Source organism: Tupaia chinensis, unplaced genomic scaffold (assembly GCF_000334495.1).
Source record: "Tupaia chinensis unplaced genomic scaffold, TupChi_1.0 Scaffold145814_1, whole genome shotgun sequence".
Lineage (NCBI taxonomy): Eukaryota > Metazoa > Chordata > Mammalia > Scandentia > Tupaiidae > Tupaia > Tupaia belangeri.
This window is the reverse complement of record NW_006205672.1, coordinates 2,653,292-2,675,422: the sequence shown is the minus strand read 5'-3', so window position 1 is coordinate 2,675,422 and position 22,131 is coordinate 2,653,292. Positions and strand designations below refer to the sequence as shown.

At 40.9% G+C, this 22,131-nt stretch overlaps 1 protein-coding gene across 1 annotated transcript in view; it reads right to left on the bottom strand.

The window, feature by feature from the left end:
- Positions 1-21,891, bottom strand: part of OTUD7B (OTU deubiquitinase 7B) — a 32,986-nt gene extending 11,095 nt beyond the window's left edge. The window contains exons 1-5 of the mRNA XM_014584163.1: positions 21,737-21,891; positions 13,349-13,537; positions 9,065-9,292; positions 7,345-7,446; positions 6,194-6,321 (exon numbers count right to left, since the gene is read on the bottom strand). Of these exons, the coding sequence (XP_014439649.1) occupies positions 6,194-6,321; positions 7,345-7,446; positions 9,065-9,292; positions 13,349-13,537; positions 21,737-21,821 (732 nt within the window). The 5' untranslated portion in view covers positions 21,822-21,891. The remainder of the gene's footprint in view (positions 1-6,193; positions 6,322-7,344; positions 7,447-9,064; positions 9,293-13,348; positions 13,538-21,736) is intronic.
- Positions 21,892-22,131: the final 240 nt, after the last annotated feature.

The window sequence follows — 22,131 nt, the reverse complement described above, 5'->3', positions numbered from 1 at the left end:
TCCAGTCTCGTAGCACTTTTTACAATTATCCAATACAGTCAAACCCCTTCTCCCTTTCCTAGTCAGGATCCATATAAAAATATCAATGATTATTTCATACTTCTTTATCGTCCATTCTCTTTTGACCCATTGCTTTTGTTTCTGCCTTCCATCCTATTCTCCCATCTCCCCTACATACCACTTCACCTAACTGACTTGCAAAGGACAACAACACCCTTCTAGTTGCCCAATTCATTGGATTCTTTGGTTCTCATCTTCCTTAGTTTTTATGTGGTTGTTTTCCTCTTTAAACTTTCCTTCCCTTTAACTTCTTATTTTTTTATAATTATTTTATTTAACTTTATTTTTTGATTGGTTTTATTTTGACCTGAGTGACAGAGTGAGAAAGAGAGAGGGAAAATGAGAAAGCAAGCCGCCAGGTCCAGGACTTGAACTGCGGTCGGTCATGTGAAAGCCCAGCACTCTTAACCACCACACCACCTGCTGGCCCCTCCCTTTACCTTCTGTATACTACTTACTCCTATTTCTCTAAACTGTCTAGCCCCCAAAATACTGGGTTATGTCAGTAAGTGTAAGCCTAGGTTCCCTCTGGGTGTGGGGAACTGCCATAATCTCATTCATTGCCATCTAATCTGCTCAGGACTCTAAAATGTCCTTCTCTGGCCCAGACTTCCTCTTAATTTCTGTACTCATAAATCCAGCTGCCTACTAAAGACTGCCACTTACTCATGGCCACCTCACAGTCTAGATAGTCAAAATGGAACTCCTGTCTCAAAATTCACTCTTCTTTCTATATTCTTATCTTGGTGAACAGCACCAGCTGTCACCCAAGTTAGAAGAAGGGAAGTTATCCAAGACTCCACCCCTTCTTTAATCCACCCTACATCTTCAGTCAACGATTGTTAAGCATGAGCCACTGGCCCAGCTGGCTTTACTAGCTCTAGTCATGTATTCTTTTGAACCATTTTCCACAGAACTACAGGAAATTTTTTTCTAAGATAAAAAATCTAATGATGTTTGCTTCCTGCTAAAAATTCTTTTAAAAATCTTCATTGATGGGGTTAGCAGGTGGCATAGTGGTTAAGGTGCTGGACTCCAACACAGCCAACCATGGTTCATATCCTGGACCAGGAGGTTTGCTTTCTCACTTCCTCATCCCCATCTCTTTCTGGTCAAATTAAAAATAATAATCATAATAAAATTAAATAAATAATTCTTAAAAAACAAAAAAAGAATCTTCATTGTCTATTAGATATAGGGTCACCAGAAAAGTCATGACACATTTTTGCATAGAGAAACAGAAAAAAAGGTTATGACTTTTCCAGTGATCTAATAGTTCAAACTCCTTAAGTGCCACAAAGCTCATTTCCTGGCCCTTGCCCTCTTCTGTAGTCTGATATCTCACTGAATTAGCTATAGTTCCTGAAAGGCACCATTTTGCTTTATGCCTCTGAGTTTTTCACTGTAGGGCGCGTGCGCTCCCCAGACAGACAGAGACATAGAAACAGAAAGCGAGAAATCACCCCCTAGGGGGATGGTCACGCCGCAATCCCTTCTCCTCCATTCTCCTCTTGGGATCTTGGGCACGCATGCACACGCGCCCGGCGTGAGTTTAAGCCACCGGGTCCGGGACACGAACTGCGGTCGACTATGTGGGAGTCCAGTGACATAGCCATTACGCTAACTGCTGGTTCCCTATACCTCTGAGTTTTTGTCTAAGTTGTTCCTTCTGCCTGCAAAGTCCACTCCCTATCCACCTGAACAATTTCTCAGCTTTCAGGATAGAATGCATGTATCACTCCTCTATAAAGTCTTTCTTAAATCACCCTGTTAGATCAACCATTCCTTCCTTTCTGCCTTCTCTCCCCAACTACTACATAGATTTTTATCATACAGGTTATATTTGTCACATTTTGTTGCAATTATGTATTTAAATGTCCATTTCCAAGTCCTACTCTTAAGGGGCTGAGATCATCCTTTATGTAATAAGCCAATGCCTATTATCAATGATCATTAATAAATAAATATCAAAGGTGAATGTGTAGTGGTACAATTATTAAAATATCATACTGGCTTTAGAATACATATATGACTTAGGAGACAAGCAATTTCTTCAAGGTGCATGCACTTGCTAGAGAAAGAGAGGGAAAGTGAAAGAGCACCCCTCAGGAGGGATGGCCATGCCATAATCCCTTCTCCTCATTCTCCTCTCAGGATTTTGGGTGTGTGCACGCGCATGTGCCTGGTGACCACATAGTTGGTCATGTGGGATCCAGCTGCTCTAACCACCAGGCTCAGCTGGCCTGGACCTTATTAGTTTTATTTTGGATTATATTAGTATTTAAATAAGTTTACACTGCTTACATGCACCCTGATTTAGAAGAAACTGAATCACATGGAAACATGTGGGGACTGGAAACAAATTTAATGGGAATAAAGAACTACTGTAAACATGTTTGACTTGAACAACAGAAAATGGGCCAGCTTTGTGGCCTGGTGGTTAAAGCAGCTGGATCCCACATGGCTAGTCCCCTGGTTTGAGTTCTGGACCCGGCAGCTTGAGAAACATGCCAGGGTGTATGTGCATGCATGCTCAAAATCCTGAGAGAGGGATGGAGAAAAGAGGATTCCAGTAGGACCATTTACTAGACAGAGTGTTTCTCCCCTCTCAGCTGCCACCCTACCTTGGGTGAGCACATGTGCCTTCTAGCAAAAAGAATAGTGACACAGCTATTTTAAGTTTGTAAGATGCTATCACAAATTTTATTTCAATTAAAAATGAAAAGAAGAACACACAGTTTATAATCTGATCACTCTTATATACACCCCCAGGAAGATCCATTTCCTCCTTCCTCTCACCTATTTCTGCTCCCTGTTTTAATACACATAGCCACTAGGTGGCGCACACTTCTAGCCTAAACATTTAAGAAAATACTACTGTGTGGTCGGAAAAGTCGTGATGTACTTTTCTATTCATTTTCTTTTCTTTTTTTAAAAATAATTATTTATTTAATTTGATTTATTCATTCATTTATTTTAATTTGGCCAGAGAGAGACACAGAGAAAGAGAGAGAGGGAAAGTGAGAAAGGAAGCCACCAGGTCCAGGACTCGAACTGTGGTAGGCCATGTGGGACTGTCCAGCACCTTAACCTTCACGCGAGTTTTGGATGCTGGAGGCCCAGTTATCAGTGGGACATCTTCCTTTCTCCCCAAATGGCTAGATCACAGGAGCCATGGAGCTGTCTGCCTCTTGAAGAAGGGCTGTTCTGGTCTATTCATTTTCTATACAAAAATGCATCATGGCTTTTCTGATGACACAATATTATCAAACTTTTTTTACTAATTTCAACATAAAATAAGGAGGCCTGGGATATCAAAACTAATTCAGTTTGGTGCTTGTTACTGGGGTGCTCAAAGGAGCTCCCCAGGCCATCAACCACCTTTCCCATTCCCATGGTAGGGCTGTAATGCTAGGAGTGGTTTAAGGTAATTACAGAAGCCACATTTCCAGTACGGAACTTTGGAACTTCCATCATGCTGAGCAGGGAGGACAATTGCTCCTTTGTTGGCCACTATTCTCTAAGCATATATTTCTGTGGGTACTTTGGGAGGACAGGGGTAGCTGATCAAAAGTAGAACTTGGGCATTTCTGGGTCTCCTGGCTAAATGCCACTGTAATTTAAGTCCATCTTTAAAATAGCTTTATTAACTGGAATGGGCAACCTTAATATCTGAGTATTGCTATCATTTCTCCTTAAGAGCTGGCACGCTCGGGTTTGGTGTTTCTGATCTCTAGAGTGTCAAATCTAAGGTTCAGTGTGGTCTGATTTTAACAGTGAAGAAAGTAAAGCTGGCTGCTGATTTCCTTTGGATTCTAAATTCTAGACTGGCTCTAGCTCAGGCAAAAGCAGCTCTCTACACGGTCCAGCCCAGTCAATGATGTGACCCTGCCCCTGTAGATTTATTTCCCTTGGGAATCTTTTGGGGCAGACTGGCTGATCAAGGAAAAAATTCCATTCTTAATATTCTTCTTTTAACAACTGGATTTTCTGTTTTTGAGAAAGAAACATAATACATTCTAGTAGTGTATTTTAAACCTTCAGGACATAAAATTCTAAATAACTAAGACCAAAAAATCTCTTAGTCCTAAATTATTGCCAGCTATGACAGAACAATGAAAGGAGAAAAGAAGGAAGAAAAAGAAAAGCTTCTAAAGGGAGATTCCCATATTCAATACCAGAAAAACCAGCTGTAAACATGGGAAAAAAACAGACAACAAAGAGCAGGAGATAGAAACAGAGAAGACAAAGAGAACCAGGAGAGAAAGAAATAGGGACGCCCGTTACATTTTTGTAAATGTATAATGCCATTTTTTTTTGTAAATACATACTTTATTTGAGGAATCAGGAAAATAATTAAAATTCACATGTACACGATTCATTATCTAACTATATAATATGAACTTACAAATATCTGGTAGTAAATTGAAATAATTTAAACGAATTCTCTTCCCCACAGTTTTCTTTTTTCTTTCTTTTTTTTTTTTGAAAGGTTTTGGCTATAGGGTGCGTGCACTCACCAGACAGACAGACAGAAAGCGAGAAATCACCCCCCTGGGGGGATGGCCACACTGCAATTCCTTCTCCTTTATTCTCCTCTTGGGATCTTGGGCACACATGCACACGCGCCCGGTCTAAGATTTTAAGCCACCAGGTCCGGGACGTGCACAGCGGTCAACTACATGGGAGTCCAGCGACATAGCCATTATGCTAACTGCTGGTCCCTTTTTCTTTTTTTTAATAATTTTTTCTTTATTAATTTTAATTATTATTTATATAATGCCATTATTAAAAGGAAGGGACTGGCAAACTTTCTGTAAAGGGCCAGAGAGTAAACATTCTAGGCTTTGCAGGTCAAATGTAACTACTTCGCTGTCACATATGCAAACCTAGATAGATGGATGGGGCTGTGTTCCAATAAAACTTTTATTTATTTATTTTTAAAATAAAAACAGTCATAGCTTGCCCAACCCCTATTATGGGGATGGAAAGTATAAACAATCCATTGTTACTTTCTTATATAAAAGCAGCCTCAACATTTACCAAATCCCTGAGCAGTACCATTCACATACAGTTTAACAGATATACTTTTAATGTGTTTAAACTAAAACTGAGTACATAAAAACCATATGGTATATAGGTGCCATAGGGTGCATGCGCTCCCCAGAGAGAGACAAAAGTGAGAAATCATTCCCTGGAGGGATAGCCATGTCTCAATCCCTTCTCCATTCTCCTCTCAGGATTTTGGGAATGCACACACACATGCCCAGTGTGATCATTAAGTCACTGGGTCCAGGACCCAAACTGAGGTCAGTCATGTGGGAGTTCAGTGCCTTACCCACCACACCAGTTGCTGGCCCCTGTCCAAAAGCATTTTCAAGCGTTTACATTTCTCTAAGGGTTGGAACTATAGGTGCTTAAAAATTGGCCTAGCCTTATTACAGGAAAAATACAAAATAATATGTACCCAGGCACAGTAGCACACACTGGTTGATGCTGCTGCTTGGTAGACCAGGGCCACACGAGAGGCCCAGGTTCAATTCCCAGACCACCCTACAACCTGGCAGTAGCAGCATATACCTGTAGACCAGTTACTTGGGAGGCTAAGGCAGGAAAATCAAGACATATTGAGACTGTCTAAAAAAATTTTTTTAAATATGAAAAGCCTACAGGATTTTCATTCCTCATTTTACAAAGACTGCCAGTAAAGGCTACTGAGCACCCACCGGGTAAAAAGCACATTAGATACCTCCTCCATAGGTCTCTGCTTCCCCACACCAGAAAGCACTTACTTTGTGGTGATATCGGTGATATCTGCATTTCCATATTGAGACTGTCTAAAAAAATTTTTTTAAATATGAAAAGCCTACAGGATTTTCATTCCTCATTTTACAAAGACTGCCAGTAAAGGCTACTGAGCACCCACCGGGTAAAAAGCACATTAGATACCTCCTCCATAGGTCTCTGCTTCCCCACACCAGAAAGCACTTACTTTGTGGTGATATCGGTGATATCCGCATTTCTTTTTTTTTTTTTTTTTTAAACAATATTCAGGATGACAAGGGTGGGATAATACTGACCTAAACATTGGGTAACTTTGGGAAACAGGGTGTCTGCACCCAAGCTCTCCCACCTCTTTATTTTGCTGTGTTTGCTGCCACCTCCAGCGCCTTTTCAACGCTTCCTTCTCAACTCCTTTCTCCATCAGTGCGTACAGAGCTTTCCGCAGCATCAAGTCCCGGTCATGGAAACCCCACATCCCTGTGGCAAGAAAGCATGGCAGTAAGATACTTCATCTGGACTCAACTCCACTTATTATGATACACAGACCCTGACATGAAGGAAATCAGGCTGAAGTCAGGGTCAAGGAAACTCTCGCTGTGGTTTAGGAAAGTGCTTCATCAAGAAAGATGTTCCTGGGAACCAGCAGTTAGCGTAATGGCTATGTCGCTGGACTCCCACGTAGTCGACCGCGGTTCGCGTCCCGGACCCAGTGGCTTAAAACTCACGCCGGGCATGAGTGTGTGTGTGCCCAAGATCCCGAGAGGAGAATGGAGGAGAAGGGATTGCGGCGTGACCATCCCCACTGGGGGGTGATTTCTCACTTTCTGTCTCTATGTTTCTCTCTGTCTGTCTGGCAAGCGCACGTGTCCTATAGCAAAAGCCTCTCAAAAAAAAAAAAAAAAGAAAGAAAGAAAGAAAGATGTTCCTACTTTAGACTTGGGAAACTTAAAAGTGGAGGATGTACCATATCCCACAAACTCCTGACAGGAATTCCATATTCCTGAAGCAAGTCTAGCAAACTGGAATACAGAGTAACGACAGAAAAAAAGTCTAGCTCACAGCATTCGTACATCAAAGTTTGAGGGATGGTTGGAAAATAGGGATTTTTTTTAAAGCTAAGGGGAAAAAATATTTTGAGTTGTAAATAGCATAATAACTTAAAGTAAATAAATGTCACAAAGGACTGGTGGAAACATTATCTTTTTATACACTGAAAGAATAAATACTAAGTTATATATACACATACTCATCTATATAGGCTTGTTTATTGCTGCTCATTACTATAAGAAGTCAGCTCTCAGAGCAGGGGCAGGCTAAGCCCTATGCTCTCCTCACTATGTTGAACAGGGGTGAAAACCAGGACAAGGCTTTCTCCCATCTCCTATGTGCAGACATGCGCACACACACACTATGAGTGCACATGAACTTGATCTGAACCGAACACATGGGCTCTGACTCAATAGCTTCTATTGACAGGAGAGGACTGTTTGTGAGACTCACCAAGAGAGGCCGCATGCAGGAGACAGTTCCCATCTCCAGTGGTTGCCAAAGGAAGCAACCTCTGACACGTGGGGTCCACACTCACCCACCAGTTCAAACGCCCTGCAGACACATGACAGTGGGGAAAAGGGAGAGGAGCAGATTATCCAGGAAGCCCTTCCTATGTCCCTATTTCTAATACAGACTCCACACCTGCATCTTCTAAGAAGGTGACCTAGAACAAAATCATCACTCCCTTACTATTTCTCTCTTCTTCCCTATATCCAGTTAGTTAGAATCTCATGAGCATGACCAGTTAGATCAATGGTGGGAAACTCTGTCCCAACAGGACATTGGGCAATGTCTAGATGTTCACGTGCCACAGCTGGTGGGAGGATGCTACTGGCACCCAGTGGGTAGAGAACAGGGATGCTGTGAAACAACATAAAGGCAGCTTGAAGGACAGAGTTATCTGGACCAAAATGTCCGTAGTGCCAAGGTTGAAAACCCTGAGTTCAATGATGAAGCCAAGGTCAGAGGTTGAGACTGTGCTGGTATTTGGTCTGACTCCGATCCTATCACTCTGGTCAGGAGGCCAGTACACGCTGTAGTAACAAAGCTCAGATTAAATCTACCATCAGTAAAGCAGAAAGAATTCAAAGCATGTATTTAAAGTCTCCTGTGTCATCTGCCTATACGTCAGCCAGCAGGTCAGCATGCATATTGTGTGACTATGAAGGCGTGAGCAGTGAGACAAAATACATAAAACAGCCAAGAAAATGAGTCTCAATTCTGTAGTCATCCCACAAGTTCCAACCCATTATTTACATGAAACTATTTAATGAATAGATGCTTAAAAGTTTTCTTCAGCTACTGAAAAGTTGACTGGAAGAAAAACTAGCCTACCTCACTAGCCCAGATAACTTGCTGACTCTTTTTGAAAATTATAAATAGAGGGCCAGCAGGTGGGGGTGCTAGACTCCCACATGACCGACCAAGGTTCGAGTCCCAGACCAAGAGGCTTGCTTTCTCATTTACCATCCCCACCCCGCCCCCACCCCCCATCTCTATGGCGAGTGCACATGACCTAGAACAAGCTAAAAATAATAATAGTAATAAATAAAATTAAATAAATAAAACTTTTTAAAAATGATAAGTTGATGTAAATGGCTAATACAGAATAGTACAACATTAAAATAAAGGCTTCTTTTCCATGCCCCATCTCCTACCTCCAGTCTTTCTATGGGAGTTTTTATTATACCTCACTAGTTTTCCCAGAACTTCCAGCTGCCTTACACTAGCATATAAAACTAATTCTAACAATAATTTAAGACAAACACATTGTAAAGGTAAATAAATTTATAAATAAATGCGACTTTTTGATGAATCACTACAGTGCATAATATACAGCACTGGTCATTTCTGTTCCCAAGGAGGTTGCAGAGCCCATTATAATCAGCTGCATTTTTTTTTCCATATATCATTGGCTTTTAGGTGCTGATTCCTAAGCTTTTCACATGTATATCTGGTTCCCATCAAACAGGAAATCTCCAGGGTAAACTGTCTCGCCTGCATCCTTTCTCTAACTTGAAGAAGGACCTAGTTCAGTACATGTCTGTCTGACTCGTGACTCTGCTGGTGATCAGGCTGCACACTCAGACTGGAAGCTACCCAAGCCCAGCCCTTCCTCATGGCTGCTGCTGTAGGGGCAGGGGCGGAGGCGGGAAGAGGAAGCACTGACCTGCCTGTTCCAAGGCAACCAGCATGGACTGCTCAATGAGGTCTCTCTCTATGAAGCTGCGGAAGTCTTCATTGTACACAGTGAGATCTGGAAGCTGGAAGGCACAGATGGGCATTTCCAGGGGGTGCTCACTGCTCCCCCCACCCCCACCATTGGAGGAGACATGGGACCGGGCCAGGGAAACAATGCTGGAGCTGGCGTGGGAGATGCCCCTAGACAGGCGTTTTTCTGCAATGAGAAACGGATTCACCTTAGAACATACACAGCTCACTTACAGAACTCCATTGATGTGATGATAGCTACAGGGTTTCCAGTGAGGGAAAAACGGAGTCTAACTGGCTACTGCATTTCACAACTCTTTTTTTCTCAAGTCAAATACAACTGGAAAAATACAAAAGGTGGTACTTTTGCAGGCACTCACACTAGCACCAAATACACATCCTTCTTTCTACCCTTGTTTAGGACTTGCCTGACCTTCCTCCGTAGACACTGTCCTCTTCGCTTCCATTTCCCAACATGTTAGGGACCATTAATTTCGTATCTTGGTCATTGGGAGGAAGAGGAAACAAAGGAAATGGGGTTCCATTAGGCTAGATTTAATCAAATGATCTCTCTGATAATTTTCAGAGAAAATTCTTGGAGAATGAAGAAAGGATTTCCATTATAGAAAAGAGAATTGGGAACCAGCAGTTGGCGTAACGGTTATGTCGCTGGACTCCCATGTAGTCGACCGTGGTTCGCGTCCCGGATCCGGTGGCTTAAAACTCACGCTGGGCACGTGTGCGTGCGTGCCCATGATCCCGAGAGGAGAATGGAGGAGAAGGGATTGTGGCGTGGCCATCTCCCCTGGGGGGTGATTTCTCGCTTTCTGTCTCTCTGTCTGTCTCTGTCTGTCTGGTGAGCGCACGCGCCCTATAGCAAAAACCTCTCCACAAAAAAAAAAGAGAATTAATGACAAATCTTTTATATTCAGAAACTTTCCTCCTATCACCAGTAACATCTATTTATGTTATTTACTATAACTTTTCTTGATACCCATATTTATTAGAAATTTATGAAGACAATGAATTCTTAACATGGTACAGAAAAACAACAGTAGTGTAGATAGAGCCCCAAATTGCTTCACTTATTTTGAATACATGGCACTTGAAATTGCCTAGCAAATACTCCATTATGATCATAATTTGTTTAGTGTATTATTATCATTCATTTCCATGGTTTGAATGAAATAATGATTATCAGAAGTGGGTAGAAGCTCACAATCGTGTTGGACAGCCATTCTCAATCCAATATTTCCTGAGATGATGCACAAAATAAATCAAGAATTATCTGAAGTTATAATTTTTAAAACTGTGGTAGAGGGTGCATGCTCTTGCTGGAGAGAGAGAGAGAGAGAAAGTGTGGGAGGGAAAGTGAGAAGGCTCCCCCTATGGGGAATGGTCACACTGCAATTCCTTCTCCTCCATTTCTCCTCCTCTCTTGATTTTGGGCACATGTGTACACATGCCTGGAGTGTTTTTCAAGTCACTGGGTCCAGAACTTAAACCATGCAGTCAACCATGTGGGATCTAGCTACCTTAACCACCACACAACTGGTTGGCCTGTAAGTTATTTTATAATTATATTATTTTAAAAATATCTTCTTAGGTATGTAAAAAGTGCCACCTGCTCATGGTAGAAAACCAAAATGTGGTAAAGCAGGTGGTGTGGTGGTTAAGGTGCTGGATTCCCACATGACCGAGCATACCCTGGACCCAACAGCTTGAGGATCATGCTGGGCACATGTGCATGTGTACCCAGGGTCCCCAAGGGAGAATGGAGGAGAGGGACTAGCTGCACGGCCATCCCCTGTGAGGGGTTATTTCTCACTTTTCCTCTCCCTGTCTCTCTCCAGCAAGCATACACGTCCTAAGGCAAAAACTCAAAACTTAACAAAATATTATCAAAAGATGTAAAATAATTTTACAAAGAAGTCTTCCACTTATTAAAAAATTCCAGATCCGGGACCAGCAGTTAGCGTAATGGCTATGTCGCTGGACTCCCATGTAGTTGACCGCGGTTCGAGTCCCGGACCCGGTGGCTTAAACTCATGCCGGGCGCATGTGCGTGTGTGCCCAAGATCCCGAGAGGAGAATGGAGGAGAAGGGATTGTGGTGTGGCCATCCCCCCTGGGGGGTGATTTCTCGCTTTCTGTCTCTCTGTCTCTCTCTGTCTGTATGGCGAGCACACGCATCTTATAGCAAAAACCTCTCAAAAAAACCCCACAAAACTCCAGATCCTTGGCCAGTAGGTGGCATGGAAGTTAAGGTGGCTGGATCCCATGTGGCTGATTTTGTGGTTCAAGTCCCAGACCCCAGTGGCTTGAAAATGACACCAGGTGAGTGTGCATATATTCCCAAAATCCAGAGAGGAGAATAGAGGAGTCGGGATTGCAGCCCTGAGGGGGTGACTGTTCACTTTCTCTTTCTCTCTCTCCAGTGAGAGCACACACCCTATAACAAAGGGGGAAAAAATCAGAATTCCAGCTCTGTTTCTCAGAGGCAACCTTTTATATCCTCCTATCAATTTTTTCTGCATACAGAGGGACACATAGCTTTGAAAGTTATCTTTAAAATACAAACAGGAGCATACTGCACACATTGCCCTTTGTCTTACCTTTCTTAGATTTTAGAAATTTTTCTGAAATAACACTTTTAAGTTCTACCTTAGTCTTTCTAATAGCTACAGAGTATTCCACACTATGGATGATTACAATTTACTTAACCAAGTCTTTACTAGTGGATATTAAAAGTTTTTGTCGGGGCTGGTCTGTGTCTCTCTTTGGTCAAGTTAAAAATAATAATAATAATAATAATAAATAGAGTTAAATAAAATAATTCTAAAAAAAAGGGTTGTTGTCAAGTTTTAATTATTATAAAACAATGCCAAAATGAATACCCTCATACTCTCCATATGTATTTATGTATTTATTTATTTAAAGGAAAGGGTCCAGCAGGTAGCAGAGTGGTTGAGGCACTGGACTCCCACATGGTCGACTATGGTTTGAGACTTGGATCTGGAGGCTAGCTTTCTTACTTTCCTTTCTCTCTCTCTCTCTCTGGTCAAATTAAAAAATAATAATAACAAATAGGATTAAGTAAACAATTCTTTAAAATAAATAAATAAATAAAGGACAAATGTGTGCACACTATAAAGTCCTATAAATAAAACTGCTTGGACCAGCAGATGGTGCAATGGTTACATAGCTGGACTCCCACATAGTTGGCTGTGGTTCAAATCCTGGACCCAGCAGCTTAAAACTCATGCCAGATGCGTGTGCATGCATGCCCAAAATCCTGAGAGGAGAATGGAAGAGAAGGGATTGTTGCATGGTCACCCCCTCAGGAGGCTGATTTCTCATTTTCTGTCTCTGTCTCTCTAGTGAGTACATGAACCCTACAGCGAAAATCTCTCAAAAAAAAAGAAAAAAGAAAAAGAGGGACCAGCAGTTGGCGTAATGGCCATGTCGCTAAACTCCCATGTACTTGACCGCGGTTTGAGTCCTGGACCCCACCGGGCGCGTGTGCGTGCGTGCTCAAGATCCCGAGAGGAGAAAGGAGGAGAAGAGATTGTGGCTTGGCCATCCCCTCCCTGGGGGGTGATTTCTCGCTTTCTATCTCTGTCTTTAGGTGACCATATTTGTCCTATAGCAAAAACCTCCAAAAAAAGAAAAAGAAAAAGAAAAAAGAAATAAAATTGCAGAGTCAAAGAGTGCATATGCATTTTTAAATTTTGATAGACAGTGGTAAATAATAACTAATTACTCTTCAAGGAGGTAGATGGTAGTGATCGTTTTGTTTCTACCTACGTGTATTTTATCTCGACAGTTAAGATTATTATCCTTAGGGCCAGCAGGTGGCATGGTGGTTAAGGTGTTGAACTCCCACACGGCTGACTATGGTTTAGTCCCAGACCTGGTAGCTTGCTTTCTCGCTTTCCCTTTCTTTCTCTCTGTCTCTCTCTGGTCAAATTAAAAAATAATAACAAATGGACTTAAATAACTCATTCTAAACATAAATTATCCTCCTTCCTCTGTTTCTTTCACGGTATCTGAAAAAGGCCTTTATGCAGGGTAACGCTCAAAATGCAGAGAGACAGTGAGGGGCTCTAGCACCTGGACAGACTGAGGCTGCCTCTGTCTGGGTTTGGCTAGGAGAAAACTCAAAAGGATCACCAGACTTTCTGACTCCTTTTGGCAGCCGGCTCCTACTCTGTATACAGAAACATCCCTCAGTCACCCAGTACCTTGAATGACGTCATCTTGCCGCTGTAGGATGGGTCGGGGAGGGCGAGCAGACTCTCTATCAGAAAGCCCTTTTTCAGGGGTCCTGGAGCCACCACTCCCTTCACTAAAGGGTGGGGGCAGGTTCCCAGCATGGACTTGACGTAGTTGTTCAAAATCACTGAGGGCAGCACTCACGTCCCAATTCTTTCCTGTCAGGAGACATAGCAAAAAGCAAATTGTGTACTAAAGAGTATGAGGAAACAGGAAAGACACAGAACGCTCTGACCATCCCACCAAAACTAGCAAGCATATACTCATGCACACTTCAGTCATTGTTCTTTTTCTTTCTTTCTTTCTTTTTCTTTTTTCTTTTTTTTTTTTTTTGAGAGGTTTTTGCTATAGGGTGCATGCTCTTGCCAGAAAGAGAGAGACAGAGAGACAGAAAGCGAGAAATCACCCCCCAGGGGGATGGCCACGCTGCAATCCCTTCTCCTCCATTCTCCTCTTGAGATCTTGGGCATGCACACACACACACTGGCGTGAGTTTAAGCCACCAGGTCCGGGACTCAAACCGAGGTCAACTACATGGGAGTTCAGCGACATAGCCATTAGGCTAACTGCTGGTCCCTGTTCATTTTCTTTTTATTCTGTTTATTTATTTAAAAAATTTATTTATTTACATTCATTCACTGTACATCATTACAGTATACAAAATGAGATTTTTCCATCCAGAATTCACTATATATTGGCTCAATCAAGGATATTACCATATGTGTTATCATCAACAAATATTTCCATTTTTTGTTTCTTATTTATTTTGCTTTTTCCCATCCTCCTTGGTTCCCTACCTCTCATACTCTGCCATTTCCCACCCTCCTCCCACACTGTCTTTGGTATCTATAGTTGCTTTCCATGCCTTTTTTCCCTCCCACACTTTACTGATTCCCTAAAGATCTTAATTGATCTAAATACTTTCAATAGCAAGTGCAGCTGATAAATGTATATCTATGAACACATGTCTAACTTTAGGCATATACCTCAGTGAGTAGAATAAACATACTATAAAGCAGCACCTAGCTGGTGCTATATAGTTTACTGCAGCCATTAAATAGGTGTTTTTAAATGCATTTTTAACTTCAAGAAAAAAAAAACAGTTTTAGTTTTAATAGATCAAAACTTAAAATGTTAAGAGAAATTTGCTTAAAACTTAATTAAAGCCAGGAAAAAGATTGGGATTCAGTTCAAACTGAACCTTTCAATGATTCAAGAGAAGACAAAAATCCTTAAATCTGGAAAACAAAGCATAGAAGAGAATCAGTAATGTTTTAGCCAAAAATCATAAAATTCTATTTCACCAGTTTAATCTCACGTAATTAATCTCTCTTCTATTGAATTTACAGTGGTCTCATCTTTCTGTTTAAATTCTGGAAGTTAACATTCAACTCCAGACTTGTCCCTACTATTAGGCTAGCCATTTTCTTGGTTGTTTTTTGTACCCTTTATTTCTGTGTCTGACTTTAGTTTTCCTGGTATAGCACTCCCTTCAGTACTTCTTGGAGAGCTGGTCTGGTGTGGGTAAATCTTTCAGGTTTTGTTTATCTGAATGTTTTTATCTTTTCTTCCCATATGAAGGATAGTCTTGCTGGGTATCGTATTCTTGGTTGAAACTGTTCTTCATTTACATTTTGATTATATTTTCCCATTCTTTCCTTGCTAATATCATTTCTGATGAGAAGTCTGACATTAGCCTGATGGGATATCTTTTGAAAGTAACTTGACATTTCTCTCTTGCCAATTTTAGTATCTTGTCTGTCTGTAGCTTTGGTCAATCTGGTGATGATGGACCTTGGAGAAGATCTTCTTGGGTTGAGTCTATGTGGGGTCCTTTGTATTTCTTGGGTCTGGATATTTGAATGCCTCTTTAGGTCTGGAAAGTTTTCTTCCAGTATTTCATGAAATAGATTACCAATGCCCTTATTAATGTCTTTACCTTCTGGGATACCGATTATCCAGATGTTTGGGCACTTAATGGTATCTAGCATTACTTGTATATTATTCTAATTTTGAAGGGATATTTTCTCAGTCTTTTTGATGAATTTTTGTAGGCCAGAGGTTCTATCTTCTGTATCTGAGATTTGATCTTCTGCGTGATCTATTCTGCTTTTAATACTTTCAAGTGAGGTTTCAATTTCCTGTATTACAGCATTCATCTCTAACAATTCCATTTGATTCTTTTTATGGTGTGTATTTCCTCTTTTAGATTGTGCAAGAACTTCCTCACCTCCTGAACTTGTTTTCTCCTGCATCTTCTGCAGTTCATCATCTCTCTTCTCTTGCATCTCTGTTAGCTTTGTCACTATGAATATTTTAAATTCTTTATCTGATATTTCCATGAGTTCCCTTGTGTTATCTGTGGAGGATGAGGAGTTCTTTTCCCTGAAGGGAGAGATCTTTTCTTGGATTCTTTATATTTCTTGTGCCTTAGTGGTTTCTGGTCATCTAATGGATTATATGTTTTTTCCTAGTGTTTAGAGTTAAATCTGAGCATTGAGAGGCATGCAGGAGGAGGTGATCTGCAATCTTTAGTAGTACTGTTTTTCTCTCTTTGTGCAGCAGATTCCATGGAAATTGTGGGTTATTCTGACCCTAAAAATATTCAGGTATTTGGCTACTGTGCACCTAGTCCTGTGTAGAAACTCGGTGTGCAAAGGCTGAGAAGAAAAGTGAGAAAAGTAAAAGAAAAAGGGAAAGGAAAAGGAAAAAAAAATTTTTTTAAAGAGAGAAAAAATTAAAGCAAAAACTGAAAATATAGATGGCTGGTGATTGGCTTGTCCTATGTGGGAGGGGGTAAAGGTAAGAATTAGCAAGGTAAAAGAGCACCAGAAAGCTAAGAAGTTTAAAAACATTTCAATAAAAAAATGAAGAGAGAGAGACAGAGAGAATGAAGACGGTGCTCTAATCTGGCTAGATCTGGGGAGCAGGAGGGTGAAGTCTGGGCAGAAAGTCTTCAGCTGTCCTAGTCCCCGAAAGGGCCTGCCCAGAACTCAAATATAGATGGCTGGATTCACTTGTCCTGGCTAGATCTAGGGGTGAGGAGATGAAGTTTGGGCAGAAAGTCTTTAGTTTAGTCATTGTTCTTTTTCTTATCCTGCTTTAGTTTTCCTCGTAATACTTCCATCTGAAATACCAAATCTCTTTATTTACTTATTATTATAAGCTCCATGAGGATAGAAACTTTGTCTCTCTGAACTAACAGAGCCCCTAGAGGTCTATTAGTTGGACCGAAAAGTCATGACCCATTTTTGTATAGAAAAATACATCATGGCTTTTCAGACCACCTAATAATAGCTAAAGCTAAAATCTTCTTTTACAGTTAAAGGAAACAAGGTCTAAGAGTAAAGTGACTTGCCCAAAGTCACAGCTAGTTTACACCAGGGTCCAGAAGGACTCAAGCCCAGGTCTCGTAATTCTGAGATTTAATGAAGTTCTTGGCCTAGTTGTGCTCCATGTGCCTTAAGCCACCTGAAACCAGATATGGGTATGCTCAATTTTCTAGTGAAAGAGTTGATGGATGTCTTCAGCTTATCAAAGGGAACTATATTTCTCCCAAATTTAAGAATCACTACTCCACTGAAGAATTGACACCAAATGATAGATTTGTCATATGAATTTTTTCTGTTGCTTTCTCCAGTTAGATTACACAATAAATACATGTTGCATAATGGCTCACACTTCTTTTTGTTCTATTTCATTTGCCTCTACCTTAATTCCATTCCTATTGCCTAGTGTTCCACTTCGAATATGCTCTAAAGCATCTCCAAAATTCTTCTTTCTGAAGCATAGTTCTAATCCTTTCAGTTCTGCGATCAAAATCTTTACTGGCTTACCCCTGCCTACAGAATAAAGCCTAGGGTTCCTCTGCCTGATATTCAACACTTTCTATGACCTGGTCTATTTTTCTAGCCTCTTCTCTTCTCTGTGCTTCCAAGTCCTTATCTGTGAAAATAAGGAAATAATAGATCATTGATAATATCAGTACCTACCTCATAGGTTTGTTACAAAGATAAAATGAGTTAAAAGCACTTAGAACAGTGCTTGGTAAACAAAAAGCATTGTGTATGTGTGTATAATTTTTAAATACCGTTGTTGGTGTTGGTCTTATTGTTATTAGAATTCTCCAGTTAAGTTGTAACTAATCACTCGTGTCTGATAATTTAAATCCTAAGCCTTTATATTCACCTGTTCAACTCCCTTTGCTCACTCTGTTCCAGCCATCACCGGCCTCCCTGCTGTCCTGAGAACATGCTAAGACGACTCCTACCTGAAGGCCTCTCGGTTGATCAGTCCCATTGCCTAGAGGGTTCCTTCTTCAGTGCACTTACACAAACAATTCCTCATCAGATTCAGGTCTCTGCCCAAACATACATTCTTTTTCAGGAGGTTTGTTTTTGTTTTTGTTTTTAGAATTATCTGTTCAACTCAGTTATTATTATTATTTTAATTTGACCAAAGAGATACAGAAAGAGAGAGAGAGAGGGAAAGTGAGAAAGCAAGCTACCAGGTCGAGGACTTGAACCATGGTTGCCCATGTGGGAGTCCAGTGCCTTAACTACCATGCCACCTGCCAGCCTTCAAATGTACATTCTTAATAGGGCCTACTCTGACTACCCAAGTGAAATAGCAGCCTGCCTCACCATTCCCCTCACCACTTCCCATTGCACTCAACACTTTATAATATACTTTACAATTACCTAGTTATCATATTTAGTGTTTATCATATTTAGTGCCTATCTTTCCTGTTAGAATGTGAGGGCAGGAATTTTTTTTTAGAATTATTTATTCATTTAACTTTATTTGTTATTATTATTTTTTAATTTGACAAGAGACAGAGAAAGAAAGAGAAAGGAAAAGTGAGAAAGCAAGCTGCCAGGTCCAAGACTTGAACCTCAGTCGGCTATGTGGGAGTCTAGCGCCCTTAAACGCCATGCCACTTGCTAGCCCCTTGTTTTTTTTTTTTTTTCCCCCAAAGCATGTGGAACAGTACCTGGCACAAAGTAGGTACTCGGTAAATATTTGTTAAATGAATAGAGGACTCCTGTCCTGATCAATGAGTGACTGGATGACATCTGTCTTGAGCATTGTTATGTATTGCCAATGGTCTGCGAAACTTAAAATCAGATCCTTCTAACAATCGACACTCAAAAACTGAACATCAGTCACCTCCTCTCTCAAAACCTACTGCTGCTTCTCCTCATCCTATGTTTCCCAAATCAGTAATGCCACCACGATCCCTCCAGCCCAGACATATCAGTCATTTACAACTCCTCATTCTCTTCTCCCCTCACCATCAGTAAATCCTCAGAGTTGTCTGTAATCCTGAAACATCTCTCAAATCCATACTTCCTTGTCATTTTTACTGCCACTGCCCCCCTTGAGGTCCTTATCATCTTTACCTTGTCTGTGGCCTTTTAGGAGGGTACTCTCTAACTGGTCTCTCTGCTCCTAATCATTCCCCTCTCTAATTTGTTCTTTACAACCAGAGTTAACTTTTAAAGTAAAAAATAAGGGTAGGGAGAAAGATACACACCAAAAGAAAGTGAAGATGGCGTCCTTTAATTCCCCTCCTCAATTTTATCTTAAACCCATCTACTTATCTCTCTACCGCTGCCACTGTGATCCACATACCACCGTCACCTCTCACCTGAACCACGGCAATACTCTTAACTGGTTTTGCCACTTCTCTGGCCACTTTCCAATCCATTCCATTCCATACCTACAACCAGTACACTGTTTAAAATTTAAACTCTTACCACGGTCTACACAGGCCCGCCACATTCTACCTCCTGCCTACCTGACCAGCTTCCTACCACTCACTCTTCCTACCTCATGCACTATTAGTTTCTCTCATGTGCCAAACTCTTTTCTCCTTAGGGCCCTTGAATAAGCTATTTCTTCTGTATAAACACTCTCTTCTAGATCCCTTTGTCCTGCTACTCCTACTCATCCTTCAGGGTTCAGCTCAAATATCACTTCCTCAAAGGCCTTCCTGCACTTTCGATCTAAATCAGGTTTCTATTTTCACTCTCACAGTACCCTCAATTTTTCCATAGCAGCGTGTGTGTGTGTGTGTGTACACAAGCGACAATTTGTAACATAATTGTTAAGCCCCACACTCTAAAACCAAATTGCCTGGGTTCAAATCCTACTTACCTTCACTGAAAGCCTCAGGTTTTTTTTTTTTTTAGTATTATTTTAATTTAACTTATTAAGCAAATTGCTGGTCCCTTCATTTAACTTATTTATTTGTTTTTAATTTGGCCAGAGAGGGACAGAGCAAGAATGAGAAAGAGAAACGGAAAGTGAGACAGAAAGCCACCAGGGTCCAGGACTCAAATCTTGGTCACCATGTGGGAGTCCAGCACCCCTAGCCACCACGCCACCTGCCAGTCTAAAAGCCTCAGTTTAAAAAATAACACTATAATATCGGAATCATAAAAACTTTATTGCAGAGTGGTTATCAGACTGTATCTCAAGTACCTTACACATACTGAACACTTACAAGAGGAATAAGAAATGGTTAAGGAGTCATTTATAAAGAAGAGGAATTTAGGAAACTACATTATTACTCTTCATTATAACTCAAAAAATAATTGATTCAGGGGACCAGCAGGTGGCATAATGGTTAAGGTGCTGGACACTCCCACATGGCTGACCATGGTTGAAGTCCTGGACCTGGTAGCTTGCTTTCTCACTTTCTCTCTCTCTCTCTCAGTGCATGCGCGTGCACGTGCACTGTGTGTGTGTGTGTGTGTCTCTCTCTCTCTGATCAAATTAAAAATAAATAAATGAATAAATAAAATTTTAAAAAAATAATGGATTCAATTCCATTTGTTATTATTATTTTTAATTTGGCCAGAGAAAGAGAAAGCGAGAAAGCAAGCATGAGTTTCAGGCTGCTGGGTCCAGGCATCTGAATTGAATCTTGAAAGATGAGAATAATGGAGGGAAGGATACTGCAGACCTAGGAAACACCCTAACATGATCAGGCAATGGTGACAAGTCAGTCCTGGTTGGAGCACAGATGTGTGGACAAAGTAGTAAGAGACAAAACTAAAAATGCAAATTAAGGGCAAGGTCATACTAAATTAATAAAGTGGAATTTAAACCCTGATCTTCTCATTCCAAATGTTTTTTTCACAGATAGCTAAGTGGATGTCAAATTGTCACAACTTGCTGAGGGTTAGCAATCTGAAAAATTATCTACTTATGCTAAGAACTTGTCTTTTTTTTTTTGTTTGCATCAATACATATGGTTAGCATCACAAAGTATCTGTTAATTATGTCTCTAAACATAGACTCCTACAGTCATGATTCCAAACCTTCAGGACCTTAAAATCTAGAACGTTCACTTAAGCGTATATACAGACAAAAGTAAACAAAAGCAGCAAAATGAGAATTAATTCACTCAACATAGAACTGACCATCTAAATTAGGAAAGAAAAAAAAAAAAAAACAATGGATGATACCAAATATAAAAATTCAAAAGGCATTTATACATGAAGAAGCAGTCTTCCAAATCCAGATTTATGCTTTTAGTAGATCAACAGAAAATTTCACTTTATTGGGACCAGCAGTTAGCGTAATGGCTATGTCGCTGGACTCCCACGTAGTCGACTGCAGTTTGAGTCCCGGACCCGGTGGCTTAAGCTCACGCCGGGCATGTGTGTGCATGCCCAAGATCCCGAGAGGAGAATGGAGGAGAAGGGATTGTGGTGTGGCCATCCCCCCTGGGGGGTGATTTCTCGCTTTCTGTCTTTCTGTCTTTCTTTGTCTGTCTGGTGAGTGCATGTGCCCTATAGCAAAAATCTCTCCAAAAAAAAGAAAAAAAAAAAGAAAATTTCACTTTATTGCCTAAGCATAAGCTGACCGTGGAGAAAGCTGCCCCAATAAGTTCAAGGTGAAATAGGGATTCTAAACTTTTAAATTATGGTGTGTCATAGACAAAGTACTGCTAGATTGCTATAGGAACTCCAATGTCAGGCTTACCATACATGAAGTATCTTCCTGATCATCTTAAATGTTCCAAATCAGGGGCCAGCAAATGGCATAGTGGTTAAGATGATGGGCTGGTCAACATGGTTCGAGTCCTAGACCCAGTAACCTGAAACTCATGCTGGGTACATGGTGTTTATGTGCCCAAATTCCAGAGAGAAAAATGGAGGAGAAGGGATTGTGGTATGGCCATCCCCTCATGGAGTGATTTCTTGTGTTCTGTCTCTCTGTTTCTCCAGCAAGCTGCATGTGCCCTATAGCAAAAATTTCTCCAATAATCAAGTTCCAAATCACCCCAAAAATAAAGATCACATTTTGCTTTATCTTTTCTAATTCTTCCCATGACTCCTCCTTACCTTCCAGGAGATCTCGGGCCAGCCCTGGCTCTGCTCCTGTGGAACGGACAAAATCCGACAAGACAGCATCCATGTCCAGGGTCATGTGATCATCAATGATGTTCTTTCAGGCAGGTGGACGTAGGTAGGACATAGATCAAAATTCAGGCCTCCACCTGAGAGGAAATAAACATATCAGGCTCAAATTACACTGCAACAAGACAATCACATCCCAATTTCAGCAGCTTCCTAACCAAATGGGGAAACTATCCTAGCTCGTTCATTTAAACTGAATTTTAAAATAAAACACTTTAAAAGTTATAATGAAGTGGGAGGCTGGCAGGTGGCATGGTGTTTGGACACTCCCATGTGGCTGACCGCCATTAAGAGTCCTGGACCCAGCAGCCTGAAACTCA